The sequence below is a fragment of the Aulonocara sp. 'chitande type north' Nkhata Bay genome, linkage group LG13, assembly GCF_057382095.1.
Source record: "Aulonocara sp. 'chitande type north' Nkhata Bay isolate Kocher_YH1m ecotype deep benthic linkage group LG13, A_spYH_male_GT1.1, whole genome shotgun sequence".
NCBI lineage: Eukaryota > Metazoa > Chordata > Actinopteri > Cichliformes > Cichlidae > Aulonocara > Aulonocara sp. 'chitande type north' Nkhata Bay.
In genome coordinates, this window is record NC_141356.1 from 23320504 (window position 1) to 23340797 (window position 20294).

The 20294-nt window shown below is 39.5% G+C and overlaps 2 protein-coding genes across 2 annotated transcripts; one reads left to right on the forward strand and one right to left on the reverse strand.

Moving 5' to 3' along the window:
• The first annotated feature begins 3262 nt into the window (after positions 1-3262).
• smndc1 (survival motor neuron domain containing 1) lies at positions 3263-9208 on the forward strand. Its single transcript, XM_086259284.1, has 6 exons — positions 3263-3421; positions 3775-3894; positions 4845-4987; positions 5448-5609; positions 8243-8396; positions 8572-9208. The coding sequence occupies exons 2-6, from the start codon at positions 3775-3777 to the stop codon at positions 8707-8709; spliced, it is 717 nt and encodes a 238-aa protein (XP_086115410.1). The 5' UTR covers positions 3263-3421; the 3' UTR covers positions 8710-9208.
• A 265-nt stretch (positions 9209-9473) lies between these two features.
• LOC147316090 (max-interacting protein 1-like) lies at positions 9474-17229 on the reverse strand. Its single transcript, XM_086259283.1, has 6 exons — positions 16849-17229; positions 15732-15834; positions 15599-15628; positions 14245-14359; positions 11498-11669; positions 9474-11402 (listed from the first exon to the last, which is right to left on the reverse strand). The coding sequence occupies exons 1-6, from the start codon at positions 17075-17077 to the stop codon at positions 11239-11241; spliced, it is 813 nt and encodes a 270-aa protein (XP_086115409.1). The 5' UTR covers positions 17078-17229; the 3' UTR covers positions 9474-11238.
• Between the last annotated feature and the right edge of the window lie 3065 nt (positions 17230-20294).

Genomic DNA, 20294 nt, shown 5'->3' on the forward strand with positions numbered 1-20294 from the left:
ATTTGATTTTGATTTGATTTTGAAAAATACAACTGTAGGGAGATGGTCTGCAACCATAGCTGATCTGAATTGTGCAACAAAAACAAAATCCACTCAATGACGGTTAAATGGCAAACAAAAGAACTATGGCTGCAACGGTTCATCGAGTAATTCGAATAATTCGATTGTAAAGAAATGTCCACACAAATTCTTTGCTTCGTTTAATGCACGGCTCGGTAGCGCGCCACTGTTACCATGGGAACTCGACCGCGAACGTTTCAGGGACATTTGTAACTAAAAACAGAGCTGTAATAGAAACGTAGTTAAGAGCAGCGTGTGAATAAAAGGTCTGACTGCATTAAGCCCACACAACCGCCAGTTTTTAACCGAAACACTCATAACACAACGGCAGCAGTGACGATGACGTTGGCACAGTTTAACGTGTTGAACGTGGAGCTGGCGTCTGTTTACACACCGCGAAGAGCAAAGGGGCGGGGCCGGTACCAAGACGGTGAGCTCAGGTCGAGTGAAAGAAAACGTGTTTGTAAAGTTGCAAAACAGCGACGCAGTTCCTGTAATCACCAATAAAAACGTTTACTGGGAAAAAGCTAGCGGGAGTCTTTCATCAAAGCACAAACTTAAAGCAACAAACTTAAAGCTGCTCCTTTTGTTTTACACTGAGAAAAATCTGCAGCCTCCAGTTATTAAAATATGCACATGAACTGTTAACTTAGTCTGATAACAGGCTGGTGCTTAAATGATACAGTAGCCTTCCTATTTTCCATGGAAGCAATACCTGCAGCAAACAGGGGTAAGTCTAAAGGGGGGCATGGGGTGTATTAGACCAGTGGTTCTCAAACTTTTCACAATGAGTACCACCTCATAAAATATATGTAGTATAGTAGTATAGACCTATTTATTTATCACCATATACAGTTTACACGAGACAGTTATATTTCTTATATGAATGTTATTATTTTAACCTTCATAAACAGGACGTGACAAGTGATAATAATAACAACAATATTAAAACATTCACAGCAGGTGGGATATCCAATCTTTAAGCAATGACGTGATGAAACCTGCTTGCGGGTCCGAGCTGCTCTGTGTTTATTAAGGCTGTTGTGTTTTTAACATGTTTTAATGCTTTGTATCTTTTTCTATTTAATCTGAACAATCAGTGATCACTGTCGGCCTCTCTCGGTTTTTATTACCACTATTCATTTTAAAGCTCAGTTTTTAAAACCTGTAATGTAACTACAGCCCATGCAGCAGTATATTAATGATTAACCTCGTGTTGTGGATGGATTATATCAGTAGTTCTCTTGACTGAAGTTTTGTCCATTTAAAAATGATGGTTAAAACAGGGAAATGAGCCTGCCAGCGCTCTGTAGCAGAGACGATCACTGGCAATAAGGAAAGGGTGCTCTTCACAGAGGACTCACGCTCCGGGAGGGGAGACGTTTTTCTGGTCGACTCCCAGAAGAGCCTCAGGAACTCTTGTGTGTTGTGCAATGCCTCCACAATGGTATATTAATTAATCTTAAAATTCTTTTTGGAGATTTTTCCGCATACCATTAGAGAGAGCCCAAGCACCACCAGTTTGAGAACCACTGTATTAGACCATATTAATCTCAAGGCGTTCATAACATTTCTCACAATGAAAGTGAAATAGTATCAAATATTGTGTTAACTAAACTGCATTCATATTTAAAAATATAGAAATACAAGCTTTTTTTTCAAAAGCCAATAAATATGTACATGGGCCATTAAACTCTGATCCACTGACCTGAGGGTTGTTAACAGGGTTGTTGGACACTGAATTATTGTTAATATTAATATTTAACATCTGCATCGTCATAACGTCTATGATGGTCTAATATCTGGTTAAATGTCTCTTAGGATGTTGCACCTCGACCAGATGCTTTTAGTAGCCAAAGCCATAGGCTTTGGGAAGGTCAGAATAATGAAGCCAGCTTTATTTTGTTTCATCAGAGTTGGTGTAAAGCACCCACAATTTTGTTGTACATCTTCAATGACTATTCTATTCTATTCTATTCTATTCTATTCTATTCTATTCTATTCTATTCTATTCTATTCTATTCTATTCTCAATCTAAACCAGTTTTGATGTGTATTTGGGATCATTGTCCTTTTGGAACCCTCAAATTGTGCCCAAGTTTCAACGCTCTAGCTGTTGGTTTGAGGTAAAGTTGTAGAATTTGGAAGTAGTCCCCATTTTTATTATTCCAGTCACAATATACCATTACCACTGGCAGCAAAACTATCCCAGAGCATGATGGTAACACCACCATGCTTGACAGCTGGTACAGTTTTCTTAGGTTTGACCTCATGGCTTGAACTTTGGTGATTCCTGGGTCATTCCTGAACAGTCTAACCAATTTCCTCTCATCTGAGGTGACAATTTGAACCATTTTCCACACCTTGGCAAAGTGGTCATGAGCTGAATAACTTGTACTTAAAATTGTAAAATTGTCTGAATTGATGATCTTGAAATCTGCAGTTATTTACAAATGGCTCCAAGAGACTTTCCCAACTTGCAAAAATCTACAATTCTCCTTCTTAGATCTTTACTGAGTTTCTTGGACTTTACCATTGTTCTGAGTATTGCTCTGTCCAATGAATGCTGTCAAACAAATCCTTTTTATGCTGGCAAACAGAAACTACCAAGTTTTAGTCAATCATGATCACTAATAAAAGGTTAATAGGGCTTGGCCTTGTCAAGTTAAAATATATTGTAGAACAGAGCACCACTTATTAAAGGATTTAAATGAGTTTGCTTGTATTTTTGAATCTGGGTGTATAATCTTGACCCCATTTGGTTTAGAGAAATGCTGTAAGAATGTGAGAAATTCAAACTTGTGCAGCCAATTATTGTTTTTGTTTTTTAAAGTCTTTAGGATCAACAGAATCATTCCACTCTGGAAAAAAGACTGATCAAAGATATCAAAGATTTAAAGCCACAAATTATCGTGACATTCATGCCCATTATGAGCATATATAAACTTTTTACAAAAATGCATCCCTACATAATACATAGTATGTGAGTTGTAGGAAGTTCAGTTTTTCTGTTGTGGACCTGATTCGTATTTGAATTAAACAATCTTTTGATTTATCGTTTTACCCTTGGAGTCTCCAAAATATTTAAGCTTTTATTTTATAATCTTCATCCTATAGGATAAGGGTATGGTTCACTTGTAATATGCAAAGAGACAATATTATTACCACCGTCAGGGGCGCTGGCGACATCAGAGCCCATCTGTTATCGCGAGAGCGTGTTCAATGTGTTTCCGGCTGGTTGTCCGCGACGGAAGTACAGAGAGCGGACTGTTCTTTCTTTTTAAGCAGGCATTTTGAACAAAGATATCAGGTTTAGAGTTGAATGCTTACTATATTTATCGGCAAAGAGTATTGATATTGAGGTAAGATTACACAGTAATCTGTTATTTTTGTCTCTCAATCAGTGTGCCGCTTATAGTTAGCATTAGCCGACGTACGTTAAATTTACGCAATTTTAGGGCCAAGGGAACCCTGCTTGCTAATCGTTTAGCGCCATGTTAGCGCGGATGCTATATGAGACAAAACGTAAATCATGGTCTTTAGTATTTTTGTGACACAGCTTTCACTCGTTACGGGTTTTACACAGCCTACGTTAGAAGTTTGTACATTCGGCATATGCCTAATCCAGGCTAGCACGCATATTTATTCCGTTTGTCACTGAATTATAGGATTTGTGCTAACGCAAGTAGCCATTTTCCCTGTTTTGTCAACACAGATGTCGGAGGACTTGGTTAAACAGTTGAGCAACTACAAAGCCCAGCTGCAGCAAGTTGAAGTCGCTCTATCTACTGATCCAGACAATGAAGACCTTCTTAAACTCCAAAAAGACTTACAGGTTTGTTTAATTTACTCATAGTAGACAATTGCTTCTTTTAAAGCAAGGTGAGCAAGTGATGTGTTGCTGTTACTTTTAAAGTAACACAACGAAAACATAAATGAATTATTTATAAGTTTTGAATAAATGAAAAAAAAACACTGTGTAAAAAAAATAATTTATATAATGTTGTTTCTGACTCAAAATTATTTGCTATCATTCAGGAGAGATGTTTCACAGATTATAGTTCAACAAGTCATTTACAACAGTTTAAATACTTACAATAATACTTACTATATACACACACACACACACACACAAACAAAAACACCCAGCACGCCCCTGCGGGCGGTTTATCCTTCAAGCTCGGGTCCTCTACCAGAGGCCTGGGAGCTTGAGGGTCCTGCGCAGTATCTTAGCTGTTCCCAGGACTGCGCTCTTCTGGACAGAGATCTCCGATGTTATTCCCGGGATCTGCTGGAGCCACTCGCCTAGCTTGGGAGTATATATATATATATATATATATATATATATATATATATATGTGTATATATATAAAAAAATAATTTGACGCTCCCTAGTGTGTGGACTGATGTTGTGTTGTGGAAAAGAACCGATGATCTCCTGATAAGGTTTTATCCTATGTGGAGAATATCCCATTTAACAAATTACACCAATAGCATGCATTCCAACTTGTAGGAAACTGAAATGTTTCAAAAGACAATATTTTGTGTTATTCCTATTTTAATGTTTTAAAGTTCTGTCTGACTGTCTTTACAGTTGAGCTTGATTTCCTTAACTGATTAATGTTTTAAACCTTAATTGTGGGGCGTGCCACAGTGATTTATATTATGATACTTTTGCACTTTCTGTCACTCTCTTTTTTTTGTTACAACTGCAGCGACTTGTTACTGTTAACTATATTTTCTGATGGAGAATGAAAATCTGATTTCCTTTTATGTATTTTGCAGGAAGTCATTGATTTGACAAAAGACCTCCTGACCTCACAGCCGGCAGAGACTGTTGCCAAAACAAGTGGCTCGGACACAGTTCCTGTGAAGCATGGCTGGAAAGTGGGAGACAAGTGTCTGGCTATGTGGAGTCAGGACGGACAGTGAGTGTCAGCAGCCTCTTTAAATGAAAACATTATGTGTGTCCACATACTTTTTATAGCGCTGCAATTTAAACCCTCATCTGATTTGTAGTAGCTGTTTTATTATTTACTTTATTATTTTTGTAGATGCATGTTAGTCGCACATGTCAAATACCTACATTTCCAACTGTACTTGTTCAGTGAGTCAAGGAAATGAGATCATTTATACTGATATGGGACAGCATTGTAAAAACAATATTATAAGCAACAATTTTAGATTTAAATCCACACATTTAGCCATGTTCAAGGAAACAAGTGTACAGTTTTTTTTATAAATATATATTGTAAAAATGGAAAATGGTGTAAGATGTGTAGTTGTATTTAACAGACAGATTATATGTTAGTTTTAGGCTTTACTTATAAAGTAGACCTGGCGTATTTGGCTCATACTCACCTGCTTACAGACGGGATTTTTTTGCAGGATTTATGAAGCGGAGATTGAGGAGATAGACCGAGACAACGGCACTGCAGCCGTTACCTTCACTGGATATGGGAATGCTGAAGTGATTCCTCTACAGAACCTCAAGGCAGTAGAGGAAGGAAAGCTTTTGGAGGAGGATGGGAGTATGAAGCCAAAGTCGAGGTATGAACAAACTCTTCTCTAACTCACTCAATGAAACTCTGTGCATATAAAACTGAACTTAAATCAAGGACAGGAATGGGAACAACTGTAATCAACCATACGGACAATTGAGACACAATTAAATGATTTAAAGCTTTAGAACTAACAACACAAGAACTTTGAAGAATTGGTGCTGCATAACTCAAAGTGATTGAAGCCGAACTTAGCTTAGCTCAGTGGTTCCCAAACTTTTTTTTGCTGGGCCCCCCTTTGTTTTACAAGAATAGACAGGGGGAACAAATCGTGGCAGGATGAGCCTGATATTATTTGTATCCCGCTGTAACTTTACTGTATAAAGAGCTAACATCTCCAAAATGTCCAGAGTAGTTAGTCATTACAACAAGTGTTTGTGAACTAAAAATCAAGAATGTGGGATACTGTTTGTCTGTGATTTGAAGAGCCCAGCGCGTGCTCCCGACGCAAGGGAAACCAATTCTGCCGTTGAGACCTACCTTAGCACTTGTGCAGGTGAAACGAAAGGGTAGATATGCTTCACCATATTTTCTAGTCTTTGGCTAAGAATGAAGTTGGTTTGGAAACATATTCAGCGATGCTTCATCTCCTGCTTTGCGTTTCTGTGGGCGCCCCGTACTAGCAGTGTCCAAGCGTTGTTTTGTTTTTTTTCCTTTTCATACCACGCCGGGCCCCACACTTTGGGAAGGTCTGGTTTAGCTAATCTTATTAAAAGAAAATAACAAAATTAAACTTAACTGCATGCTACTTAACACACAAGGATGTAGCGCCATTAGAAAAAAAGTTTGTTAGGAAAAAACAATATAGAATTTTACTATCAAGCTATGGGTAACTTTTGCATCAACCGTACAGAGCAATGAAAAAGGGCAGCAAACTGCTAACAGTAAATTATAGGAACCTAAAATGATAGCTTAGCAGCCCTAAAGCAGCTGCGGCAATTAGTGTTGACGCTTGACTGGACCGTGGGACTGAAGCGGTCCAGTCAGTTGTTTTTGAAGGCAGGATGAGAAACAAGTGCAAGTACAAATCGGTAGCAGAGGCCTGCGCACACTAATTAGTCTATAAAATGGGTAAAGTGGGACTACATATGCAAATTAGCTTAAGCTAACTCTGGTACAATGCCTGGAATGGCAACATTTTGTTAATATTGTACATGTTACCTTTTCAGATAAAATTAATTATTGATGATGATGATGATAATAATAATAATAATAATAATAATAATAATGATGATGATGATGATGATGACGGGGGTGACCGTGGTTCAGGGAATTATCATTCCCTGATAATGACCGTGGTTCAGGGGGTTGGGTCTGGAAGCTCATCTTGTAACCGGAAGGTTGCCGGTTCGATCCCCAACTCTGTCTGTAGCTGGTTGTTGTGTCCTTGGGCAAGACACTCCACCCTACCGCCTACTGGTGTTGGCCAGAGGGGCCGATGACGCGATATAGCAGCCTCACTTCTGTCAGTCTGCCCCAGGGCAGCTGTGGCTACAACTGTGGTTTGCCTCCATCAGTGTGTGAATGTGAGAGTGAATGAATAGTGGAATTGTAAAGCACTTTGAGTGTCTAGAGAAGCGCTATATAAATGCAAACCATTATTATTATTATTATTATTATTATTATTATTATTATTATTATTATTATTATAAGAAGAAGACAATAGGAAATTCTACTATTATCCATGAAAAAAAGTTTCTTATTTAACCATCAGTTTAAAACAGTGCATATATCTGTAGCAATTAGCTTTATTAGTAGAAACACATCAATCTCTACTAATAAAGAAGAAAGTAGAAAAATAAGATTGTTTCTATAAACAAGGGCTAAAATTCGAGGGACCGGAACTGGCAAATTTCCAGTATTCTTGTTCTGGAGTCGTCATTAATTGGTCATATGGCTGATTAAGAACTGGTCTGCTTCAATCATACACAACTTGCGCACAGCAGCGCAGACAAATAGTCACTTCTGCAGTCACAGCCATATGCTAACAAAGCTTGGAAGTAAGTTTGCCAAAGACCGCTGTGAAAACCTTTGTAACAACAAACCTAATCAGACAGCTAAATGTGGACACTAAAGAAATTAACAGAGGGAAAGTAGCTCAAAGTATCAAGGACTCAAAGCCAGCCACAAGACAGCAGTCTCAGCAAGAGCAAGGGATTTAAGCTGTTAAAAGGAAAATGGTGGAGATGAATATAAACAAGAAAAGGGACAGTGTCCTGCTACCAGGCAAATTTATAGGCACATTGTAAAATGATGCAAGTATCTGAAAGTCTTTTGCTGAATAGATCTGCTGCACCTGCTTTTGGCTGGTAAGGTAAAATCTGTCAGATTCAGTTGGGTGTACAGCAACACACAGTTAATTCTTTTTGTACCGCTTTCCAGTAGCAGAGCACTTTATTTTCAATAAAGTGAGAAAATTCTCCCCATCTAATAAGCTCTTTATTATGAAATGTGTTTTGTGTTGGAGAAAATTTTATTTTTTCTGTGTAAATGCTGTCAGTTACAATTCTGAGAAAGAAAATTAGAATCGGGGGAATCCGTATTGACTGACTCTCTCTCTCTCTCTCTCTCTCTCTCTCTCTCTCTCTCTCTCTCTCTCTCTCTCTCTCTCTCTCTCTCTAGGAAAGAGCAGATAGCAGAGCAGAGGGAGTATAAAAAGAAGAAAGCTCAGAAGAAGGTACAGAGGATGAAGGAGCTGGAGCAAGAACGAGAGGAGCAAAAGTCAAAGTGGCAGCAGTTCAACAACAAAGCCTACTCAAAGAACAAGAAAGGCCAGGTAAGTTATTTTTAAGGCTAGTGTTAGAAAACCAAGATATCGGCTTGAAACTAGTGACATGTGTCCATAGGTTACTGTTAAGTTCTTTGTAATGCATAATTAATACAAATTTTCCAGTACTACATTGTTGCAACAGCTACTAATGTTGATTTCCATGTGCTTTTGTTTATTCTAGGTGAAGAGGAGCATATTTGCATCTCCAGAAAGCGTCAACGGCAAGGTGGGAGTGGGAACGTGTGGTATTGCAGACAAGCCTATGACCCAGTACCATGACACGTCCAAATACAATGTCAGACATCTAATGCCACAATGACCTGATATGACCTGTACATAATAGTCCACTGTATACTAGCTGTATCAGTGCTTTCCATTGTGTTTATACATGATTTAAGTTTCTCGAGTAAAGTAAGCTTTGAAAGTAAGTGCTTGCACACCAATGTTTTGAAATATTGTTGTAGTTTCATATATATATATTATTATTATTATTATTATTATTGTTAGGCACAACAAATACAATCCATATGAGGGACTTGCCCTCCATTGGAGCAAGGTCATCTATTATGTAAGAAAAGGAAATGGTGTTTTAGAAAAGCCATAGAGTTTGCGGTTTGTCCACTGAGGCCAAATACCATCTGTTTTATTTATAAACATGCGCCTGTAGATGTGGTTTTTGCATTTGAGGCTGGATTTTAAACATTAACGTGTTCTAGGAAAGTCTGAATTAATAATGGTGTTGATTTTGAGTTGGCTGAATTTAAGTTTTCCCTCATGTACATATAACAGTGAAATAAACATTGTTTTCAGTTTTTAAAGATTTGATCCTTTACATCATTTCACCATCTCAGCAGTGTATTTTAGTCGTGGCCCCGTCAGGTCCTGTAGGTGGTGGCAAAGCGATGTCGTCAACATCAGGTTGCAGCTGTGAATACAACCGATTTTCTCATTTGAGTAACATGATTTTTTTTAATTTTTTTCTCTTTTCTCATGTTAGATGCTCAACATTGGCAAACTGGCTACACCACAGACCTGACTTGCATGTGAAACTTGCTCTGTTCTAATACAACTCTTATGACTTTATTGAACGTTAAAAGTAGGGATTAAAATAGACAGGATTGGGGTTTTTCTGTGTAGAGGTTTATTAAGATTTCAAGGGTAGTTATCAGGAACTGTAACAAAGCAGGGGACCAGCAGCACATGTTTTGCAAAAAAGTCACCTTGGATGGCTGATTAAGCACAAGAAAAACATTCTGGGGGTGTGCTTCAACGTACTTCCTTAACAAAAGTCATTTTCATAGTGCATTTTATAGTTTCCCAAACATGTTGGGGGTTACAGGTGCAAGAGTCATATACCCACTTTAAGACACAATTTGGTGGTGATCTACTTAGAAACTGGATCAGAAGAATGCAGATAAATGGTCTCATTTGGTTTCATGGATTTGAATAGCTCAGCAGTGCAATTCTTTGCGTCAAATACACATCAAATTATCAAGTCTCCAGATTTCAAGGATTTTAGCTTTTTCTGCTACGATACAAACAAAAAAGTTAAACAATGAAGTACAAACCAAAATCTGTGGTGTTTATGTGGTTCATGCTACACACATGGTTGTAAGACTCAATCCAAAGCACATTACAACATGATTAGAAAGGCTACATTCAAATACACATGCACCATAGCGTTTCGAGTCCATTACAATCATTTCACTGTTGATTATGAATAGCTGGTACTACCGCTGGAGCAAGTGGAAAACTATAATTTGGAGTTGGACGGACAGAATAATGTGCTAAACCCAGCCAACACTGAAGATCTATTAAAACTAGAGGCATTATTGCTTGAGCTTTGTGCTTGGACAAGTGCGGGATAGCTTATTACTGTCTAAAAAAAATGTAATTCACGCACAGTGTGAAAGCATTTCGAGTAATGCATTAAACTAGCACTGCTTCAGTGGGGATTTTACATCATGTAAGTTTGGTAAACATTTAGAAACAGAAAATAATAAAAGAATTTAACAGCAAGGGTTTTTTTTCCCATTCAAGCATGACCAAGACCTAGCTACAGTACAATTAAATATACCAAAAATAAATATTATATGCAAAATAAATTAGAATAACAAGGGTGGACTGCACCACCTCTCTGTATCTGACTGTATGTCACTTAAGAAGAGGGACGCCACATGGATCGATGATGTTGGTGGGTCCTAAAGCAGAGGTTATAGAAGTATGATAAACATTTTGGAATGCAGACATTTTAGCCCTTTCCTCTGACTTGGACACTGACAAGAAGTGCTATCTGGATACATTATCCAAAGAAAAAGGGCCATGTTTTTTTTGTTTTTACAAGGCAATGGAGCGAACGTTCCCAATGGTGAGTTTCTAGCTGGTATTTGGGATTTTTTGTCTGTTTTGCTGGTTTCTGAGGATCAACTTCACTAAAGGTAGTTTAGCCTTTAGTGTTTGACACAGGTGCATTCATGGGTCCTCTAAAGGATCACTATCAAGTGCAGGTATGGCGGCTTCAAGCTGGTAATGGGTAAAGGGACATTCGGGTGATTGATTAAGTCATCTTTTAAAGTAAGGAAACCGTATATTGCTGGAGATTTGTGGTTGTGTAAATTGGAGCCGCTTGGTTTTTGGAAGGAGACTGTTTTAGACTTTCAGACTTGAGCTGAACTTAAGGCTGGTTCTTGGGTGGAGATGTTTCATTTGTCAGGTAAAGATAGGATAGGGGCTGGTTCTTCTGATGACAGATTAGCTAAACGGTAAGGGAGACTGGAGCTGTAGGCTGGTACTTTGACAGGTAAAAGCCATAAAAGACTGCAGCTTAATGAAAGTATAGGCTGGTGCTTTAAGCAGAAAAGGCCAGTTTCAGGCTGCAAGTGGAGTAGCCCTCATCACTGGCGGAGCTCTGCCGGCTGCTATGGTCATCCAGGTCGCTTGCACCACTGGTGCTTACACTGTCCATTTCTCCATGGGAGAACTCAGTGCTTTCCACATCAACTTCAATTTCCTCTGCTCAAACACACACAGACACATAAAAAAAGCCAATGAATACAAATCAGTCTCTGCATTTGAAATGAAATGAAGCCTTTAGTGCAAGTACTAACCTCTGTCAGACTCTGAGCGATCAGAGTCCATGCGGGAACCCAGGCTGTCCGTACGAACGCGCTCCCACTCTCCGTGGGTCTGCAGCAGAGCTAGCTGCCTCTGCAGGTGCCTTTGCTCCCTCTCTAAGGTCTCCAGCTGGTGCTGACTCCTCCGGTCTATCTCTTCAAGTTTCTAAAAAGTGGCACGAGTAAGAATTAAAAGCACTGCATTATGCAGAAACCTAACAACAATGTCAGGCGATCTGTGAGGTTCTTAACCATCCCAGTCAGTGTTTTCAAAAAGCATTTTCAAAGATATCGTTATCACTACACCTCTGTAAATGTTCCTCATGTTTAACATAATATGGAAAGCATGGCAGAATTCTCATGTATGCAGCGAGTTGATAATGTGGTAATATGTACATATATATGGCTGCTGTAAAATGCGATATTTCCAATAAATTATTTAACACAGTGACAGCAAGTTGCTGGATGGGATCTAAGGGAATAGATGGTGCCTGTGTGTGGTGGATAAAAGTGAAATATGGCTGGATGGAGAAGGAAGAGAATTCATTTTATGAGCTTCGCTATACAAATGAATCTAAAGGTCACCCCGTCCTGCTTTGGACAAGAGCGTTTTGCTTTTGGCCCTCTTAGTTTTAATTTATGCATTTAACCTTCGCCAACTTGGACTCCAGTCCAGTTTAGGTCCACTTATGATTTCCAGTAGTTTTTGTTGGATGTGTGTACTTTAAGTTGTTTACTGCAATTGTAGCTGTTAAGCTAAGAAATAACCAAAGTCCTGAAATTCAATTATGAACCTCTGTAATTATACGGATATAAGATCACATAATCCCGGTCATTACGCCCAGTTGTCCCATGAATCAAAGCTCATGTATGGAACTATAGCAGCACAGTCTGGATAATTTGCACACAAACCAGCAGTTGAACAAGATTTGCTGCTTATGTGTACATTGAAACTAATGTAATTTCTCCACAGCTGCACATTTATAGTTCCAAGTGGCAGAATGTGTAAAATGAACAGTGATTTTGGGGGAAAGTAATTCATTGAAAAAGGACTGCTTTTCCTATTGGCAAAAGCTGTGTATTACATTTCATGTAATGTCCCCTATTATATTGTTAAGATAATAAGCATTTGGGACATATTAGCTTGAAATATAAATAAAGATTTATTTGGCTGTGACACCTGCTTCATTTTACATAAATATGACAAAAATGTATTTGTGGTATTATATTATGAAGGGTAAGACTTTTGACCTGCTAGTTCTGAGTAACGTTTAAATAGACTTGTGTGTTTGTATAATTGAATTTGGTATAATGGAGCCTCCACATAAGTGACAGTAGTGCTAGCCTTTCTCTCTGCAGCTCAACAGAGCTTATTATTGGCTGCACCTGCTCCACCTTTTATTGTACTGCACAACCCCTGGTTCCAAAAATACAAAGCAGCAGCATTCAAAAGCCTCATTTCCTGGATGTGAAACAGGCAAGTCCAAAGTCAACAGCTGACATCTTAGGTACTTTACTCACTAACCCCGACTGTGATAAACTCTCAGAGTCTGTTGCCAAGCCAGGATTGCTTTCATATTGTAGCCTTTAGTCATTCTTTAGCTGTTGCTCACAGCTGGAAACTGTACAGACGGGGCAAAAAAACAGCACCAATCTTTCCACCAAAGTTTGATCTGAGTTTGCTTGCTGTACTCAGGGGAGCCATTGCATTGAATGTTTGAAATCTTTAAGTCTCTTTTAGTTCAGTCAGTCAACTAGTTTTAATAGCAGGATAGCTGCAGTGCTCCTAAGTCCAAGGTTAAGTGTCCCATTCTGATGTTATCCTGCAGTGTTAAAGACACAAGTTCTAATCAAAGACTTACCAAGGCTCAAAACCTTGCAAAAGTGAGCCCTGCAAACATCCCCAGGGAGATTTTTTCAAAGGGGAAGAAAAACTCAAACAACCACACAGCAGCTGCCTTAAGGTCCAATCATCTCGGGGTTCTGGGAAAAGTGACTCTGCTTGAAAAATCCCTACTTTACATGTAAACCATAAGCGCGCAAGCATTTAGCGTTGCTTTATTGCCAGTTTATGATAAATGTTGTGTTTATCTAGTCGTATCTTCTCCTTTCCTAGTGTTTGAACTGAGTCAGTTACAATTAAAATCAAACCTTTTCATCCTGCAGCGGCTGCTGGAAATAACACAGCTCTCTCCCCCTGTTTGAGCCAATATACAAAGCAATTTGCTGTAAACAGAATGCCGGCACTGCTGTTGACAGCAACAGGTCTTTTCTTTTTCTTTTATTATTCTTTTTTTTTACTGATAATTACCCATGACTGAATTTAGTTGCTTTGGTTTCAGGGTCCTGCTCTTAGTCACGCTTTGCCTGTATCCAGGCCTTTGAATCTCACCACTTTGCAGAAACACAGCAGACAGTTCTGTTTGATTTCAGGCCAGTTCATGCTGGCTCGCCGTCACACCGCTATGGCTTGCTGGGACACATTATGTTATTAGTATCACCTGTGTTTTTCGTGCTACGACAAGTCAAAGCCCCTGCTGTGAATAAGGCCTTTTTCGGCATGTTGACTAAACGGTTATCTTGTTGCTGCTGCTTTCCCAAAACGATATTAACCAAACTATTAACACGTCGGCAGTCAGGCAGAAAAAGCTCGATGTCAGTATGGTTGCATTACTACTTTTGAGAGGAAATCAGCTCTTAGTCCCATTACAGCGCCACACTCCTCCCTTAGACTACCACACCTTGATATGTGCTTTGGCCTTGTTGAGCAGTCCCAGAGTGGTATGCCGACTGCAGTCTGGTCCCAGAGGAATGAGGGACTTCAACCTCTCCAAGCACAGACGAAGATGTGCTCGCCTGTAAATGACATAGAGCAATCTGCATTATTCAACATAATACATGAACAGAAAACTGACTGATGAATTTGCACAGTAATCTATTCATTTGCACTGATCCTCATCCGGTCAGATTATTACCTCCTCATCCAATTTGATTTGTATCTTATTAGAAAAAGCAAAAACTACTTGATTGTTCCTCATCAATTCTATTCAGGATGATGAGTGATGTAAGTGTTAATGGATCCTGGCACTTTATCTGTTTATCCCTTTTGCTCATAAGCTATGCCATCTGACTCCCTTACAATTAAATATGGATCTGTCTGGTCCCAGATTTAAAAACTGCCGAGGTCAGCCTGATATTCTATTTCTGATCCACCAAAGCCTCTGAGCCTGTGGTCTGAATGAATGCAGAAACTGGCAAAGGACACTCACTATCCTTTCAAAAAAATGGTGTAAAATGTAGGTCAAGTCATGATGTCATCTCTTTTCTTCTGCATTGGCCACCATTTTGTAATAGAAAACAGTCCTTTATGAGCCTTCTTGAAGATGCTCTCTTCCTCTTTTCATTTATCATTTAAAGTGAGAATATGTCACACATGGCTGGGCATTTAATTTTAGGATAAATGTGTCCTGACATTTGTTTCAGAGCAGAGGCTGCCTCATCCTGGAGCTACAGACGCAAGCTGCAGTTAGACCTGCAGCTGAGAATCTCTCACGAAGGAGCCCTGTTGTCTGGAAACAGACGGTTCCCATTTGCTGACTGGGGAAATGTCGGCACGTCCTCTAGGAACAGTGCTGCTTACATCTCCCTTATATTTGCCTCGCAAAACGCACTCTCCTATCACACACAACTCATGAAATATCAGAGTTGTTGATAAAAAGGTCTTTTTTTATAATCCCATGATGATACCATGCTGACTTATAGAACTCTGGTGCGAGTCATGTTGAAAATGCATGGCCAACATATTTAGCATATGACTTAGATATGCAAACAGTTTGAAGCTCCATTTCGAAACAACCGACTGTTGAGATAAACTGCCACAGACGATTAACAACTATGGGCGTGTTGTTGGGTTTTTTTTCCATCCTTCATCCTCACAGTCAACTTGTTATGCATAGGTAGCAACGAAGGAAGTATGACTCGCAATATTTCATTGTCTTTATTTTACCCTCTTTAGTGCAGTCTTCACCTGTCTGCATTATGTGTTTATAACCTAAACATGCATATAAGTGACCTCCTCTGTGATTTTTCACTCACCTGTTCTTTTCCAGTTCATTGTGTGCCGACCTGTTGGAAATAGGTATATAAATATATAACCAGAACGGTCACATGGCTTAAATATGCAAAATACAGCATATGCATATAAATATATTTCCAGACTTTAACCTACCTATTGTGAATATTGTCCAGTTTCCTGTTCTTTAATTTGCGTTGTTTCTGTTGAAGTGAAATCTGGGTTGCGGGGTATGTTGAAGCATACCCGTGCTCACATTCTGGTGATAGAAGAAAAAAGATAAAGAGGATTAAATATGCTACAAGGAAGAAGATGGTTGGATTTGAGCAATGGCAACACATCCTTGGAATGACTAAAATTCGGTGCAATGCACAAGCACACCTTAAAAAATGTCCATGCATATATACATATAGTTTCATTTAGAGCAAGTCAATTTAAACTTATCAAGAACAGTCCAGACTGAAGAGCAAACGCTTGGAAACAGCTCTCAAGTGAGAAGAATTTAACAAATCACACAAGAACTACTGTTCCCAGAAACCTCGCCAGACACAATCCTGCACGCGATTGGTCAACTGCAGTGACACTCGCGTTGGAAACATGGCTCCTGACCAATGAGAACTTTGCAATTTGTTCCATGTGGAAACCATGTGAACAACACATACAAGGAAGCAGATGCTGGCCGAGCAAACCCGCAGTTGGATTTCGAATTAGGAATTTTCATTGGAAATTAAAAAACCCACATTGCAGTCTAGATCAGAGAGGGCGTAAATGCGAGATTTCCGAGTGGATATGATATTTTAGGAGCGCAATCTTAAAATTAGCTGTGAGGGAATGATAGAAAAAAAGAAGTATAAACTGGATGTCTCGTGTCATAAACGTCTACATGTATGAACGTAAATGTGCACACATGCATGGCTGTGCTAGTTCATATAATGAATACACTGAACCGTGCGTTATGAGCCGGGCTGCGTCTCCCACGGTCTGCAAAAACACCGGTTTTAATGGGAGCGGATCGCTGCAAGGCTATTGTTGCGAGGCTGTCTCCGCTATGCGATTGTTTCCCGACTTCCAAATTTCGGTGATTTCTGGAGTTCTTCGAGTGGTCATATTACGCAGGATAAGAGTGAGGCCGATTGAGACGGCACGGTTTCCCAGTAGCAGGTAAAACATGACGGGCTGCTGTCGGGCTGCGCGTCTTTTGTCGCCTTCGCCTCTATTGTTGTCTGCTCGGCGCATTACGTGTTAATATCCCCTGCAGCCCGTGTTTACTTACTTCCGTTGTTCTTCTCAATGTTTTCAATGTAATTGGCTGCATCGAGCAGCACTTGCACGTTCTTCATAAAAGTGCCGATTTGGTCCATTGCGGAACATTTGGAGTATATAACGTCGCTGAAAGAATAGTCGGACATCTCTCCGAAATCCTGCTGGTCCATGGACGCATCAGACTCCGACATGACCTCTTCGGGTTTCAGCTCGCTGTGATGTCTCATGTACTTTACCATTTTTTCTGTTCTTTCTTTGTTTCTTTTTTTTTTAACTTTAGGCTTTTGGGGGGGCTTTGACAAATACGCAGCGCTGAAATTGCTCTCCTTGTTCCGTCTGTGCGCTGAGCGGATGACTGAAATGAACTAGGCTGGATGGAATTGCAGTCCTTAGCCTCAGCCACTTGCCCTACTTGGTGGATAATCCCTCCCACTAACGCATGCACATTGCATTCATTGTCAACCGTGCCATAATAAATCCTCATTATCAATACTGCAAGAGAGTAACAAATAGCACACTTGTGTCCAGTGACATTCTGCAATAATGACTGCTTTCATTTGTAATAAAGCTGCATTATTTTAGCTGCCATAAACTGGATAATTATGACGAATGCTCCTTTTCCCATGTGCATTCAGTTATCTCTAAATATGTATGTGAACAGAGTTTAAAAGTGAAAAAGCATTAAGATCAAACGGCAGATCTAATCAATAGTTCAACCTGGATACCGGGGACAACTGCCAGGGTTGGTCTTGGTTATAAATATGTAATCACTTGGGGCTTTTGTGTTGTTAAAGGGCCCCACATGGTCCTGCTTCAATGCTGGAACCGCACTCTATTCCCACATGCTTTTAAATGTGCTCTGTAATTAACATCTTTACACATTTGTACACTGGGATAGCAGTTTAGAGAGCTACTTGTGTCGCTTTCATGTTGCACCGCGTTGTCATCCCATCCTCACAAAAAACAGATACCTGTGCGACATTTGAAAGCCGATTGAATGCAGTACAACTCAGGTGTTTGATGTGATAATTTTAGGTGATTCGTTTACTTCCTGCTGGATTGGAAAATTGAGTTTTGTCAGGGGAGTGCAGGTGGGGAGGGGGATTCTTGGCGTAAATCAAATGAACTCATATTAGTTCAGGTGCAGTTTGTTTGCCATTATTTGCATTTAATAATCTCATTGTTTGCCCCCCTCAGCCCCTCTGTGTGTCTTTTCCTGGTTCTAAAGCAGTCTAAACTCACATCGAGATTAAAAGGAAAGTTGCAAACAAGTGAAAGGATTTTTAGGAACAGGCACAGCCAATCCTTGTGTAGAAATGTCTTTACTTTACTAAACTTTAAAGTTATCTGCCATTTTCAAAAATTAACCTTGAAATTGAACCTTTTTCGAGCTTGATGCTCCACTTCTGTTGTCCCTTTTGAGAGATTAAGAAGTCATTTTGCCCCACACTGGGAGGAATGGAAGAGAACAGAGGGGGGAAAGGGACTGCCTTTACAAGGCCAGCCATGCGTGCAGGGCTGTGTTGTGCCTCTGAGACAATGGGTGCAGATGGCTGGCCCGCTGCAGATGTGGTCTGGCCTGTAACGGACGCCTGTGAGAGAGTACACCATCCCATAGAGGCTTTAATAAGCCTGGCGAGGCCTCTCACATAGACACTGAAACAGTGACGCACACTTCAGGGACACATATTCTTGCAAATACAGGTCTGTTTTGACTCATAGGCACTGCATATTTCTCTCCTAATATGCAATAAGGCTTTTGTTACTGGAGCATGTTTAGCATATAAAACAACAACGCCAGTGTGCACTCAGACATCATCTACTGCTACGCACATGCTCAAAAGGACACACAAATAGAGTGAGACATGGACAGAGAGTTCAGTGGGGGATGGAAACTGACAGCATTTTACCAGGAAAAGACTCATCTGTGCTGTGAGGCTTGTGTGCAGACTGATTCTGCGTGCTGCACACTGATAGCGACTGTGGAAAGCTGACCCGCTGTAGGTTGGTGTAGAATGTGACCCCAACTGGAGTAATCTGAAAAGCCTGAGGATTACACCAGTGGCTCAGTTGTCACAGAGGAGGCAAAGTCACACAGTGCTGGAGTGTGTATAGGCTTGCTTTTATGAAAAAGAACATGACAAAAATCACACATAAGGGAGAATAATCCATTCTGGGTGTTGTCAAAAAGGCAAATATATTTATTTATTTTTTTTAAATGCAGGGGACTCTATTTGATGTTACCCTGCTAAGATGATGTTTTCAGACTATCCATTGTACCACAGCAGTCTCCCGTTGTTTCAAAACAATAGCTGCACTTTGCCCCGAGGTCACAGTAGGACAATAAAGCAGACCAGACGTGTGTCACCTGCTCCGTCCTCTCCTTAGCACTGTCAGGATGTGGATGAGGTCAGCGGCAAGCTTTCCCCCCCCTTATTTATTCTTAATAACCATCAGTCTTTGTTTTTACATTAAACTTAAAATCATGTTTATGTTTTCTTAATTATCTAATTTTATTGTTGTTGGTGGTGGTTTTACACAGTTAAATGCACTGCCTTAAAACTTTTCTCCCTATTACATCTCATAGAAGGTGAGATGTGTGTGTGTGTGGTTTGGGGTTTGGTGGAGGTTCAGATCCTGTCACTCCCCCCCAACATGAACACCTGTTGGAGACACCAAATCCTCTCTTTGTCTCTGCATCTCCCCCCTCTCAGTGGATTACTATGACAACGCCCATTCATATCATGGCTGAATGCTGATTATACAGCTTCACACAATTATCTCTGAATAGAATATATTGTTTTAGGGGAGCTCGCTTTTTGTTTTTTGAAATTAGATGCAGAGGCTGTGTAAACAGTTCCCAAGATGTATTTAATATAAGAGGTGTTACTCCATCTGGTGAAAATGGTTCAAGTTTTGTGATGCATCACTGTCCAACAACATCAAAAATCTCCTCATGTTTAACTGATTCCCATGTAAGTACTCCACAGGGTATTTGTGCATACTTCTGCAGTAGCCAGTAGGTTTGTGAAGAGGCGATCAGCTAACTAAAAGACAACATAAAATTACAATTTAATCATAGAATTAAGTAGATCTAGACAAGTTTGTGCATCAAGGTCATAATTAACAAAAGCAACCAGGAAACAGCTAAAAGTAAGACTGAAATCATAAAAACAAATAAGTAATACATTTTTTTAAAATGAAATGGCAAGCTAAAACTATGGATAACTAGCTAAGATTGTTCACTAGTATAAATAAGTTCCTGACATTGTTTCCCAAAAGTAAACCAGGCATTTAAAATGGTTTGCTAAAAATCTTGGCTAACCAGTTAAAATAGCAAAATATTAGCATGGATAAACTGTTGAAACTGTGAAAGTAAAGTTAAAAGAAAGAAATGCTTTATCCAAAATTTAGAAAATACTTTTATTAGAGCAATTAATAAACAAAAATATAAAT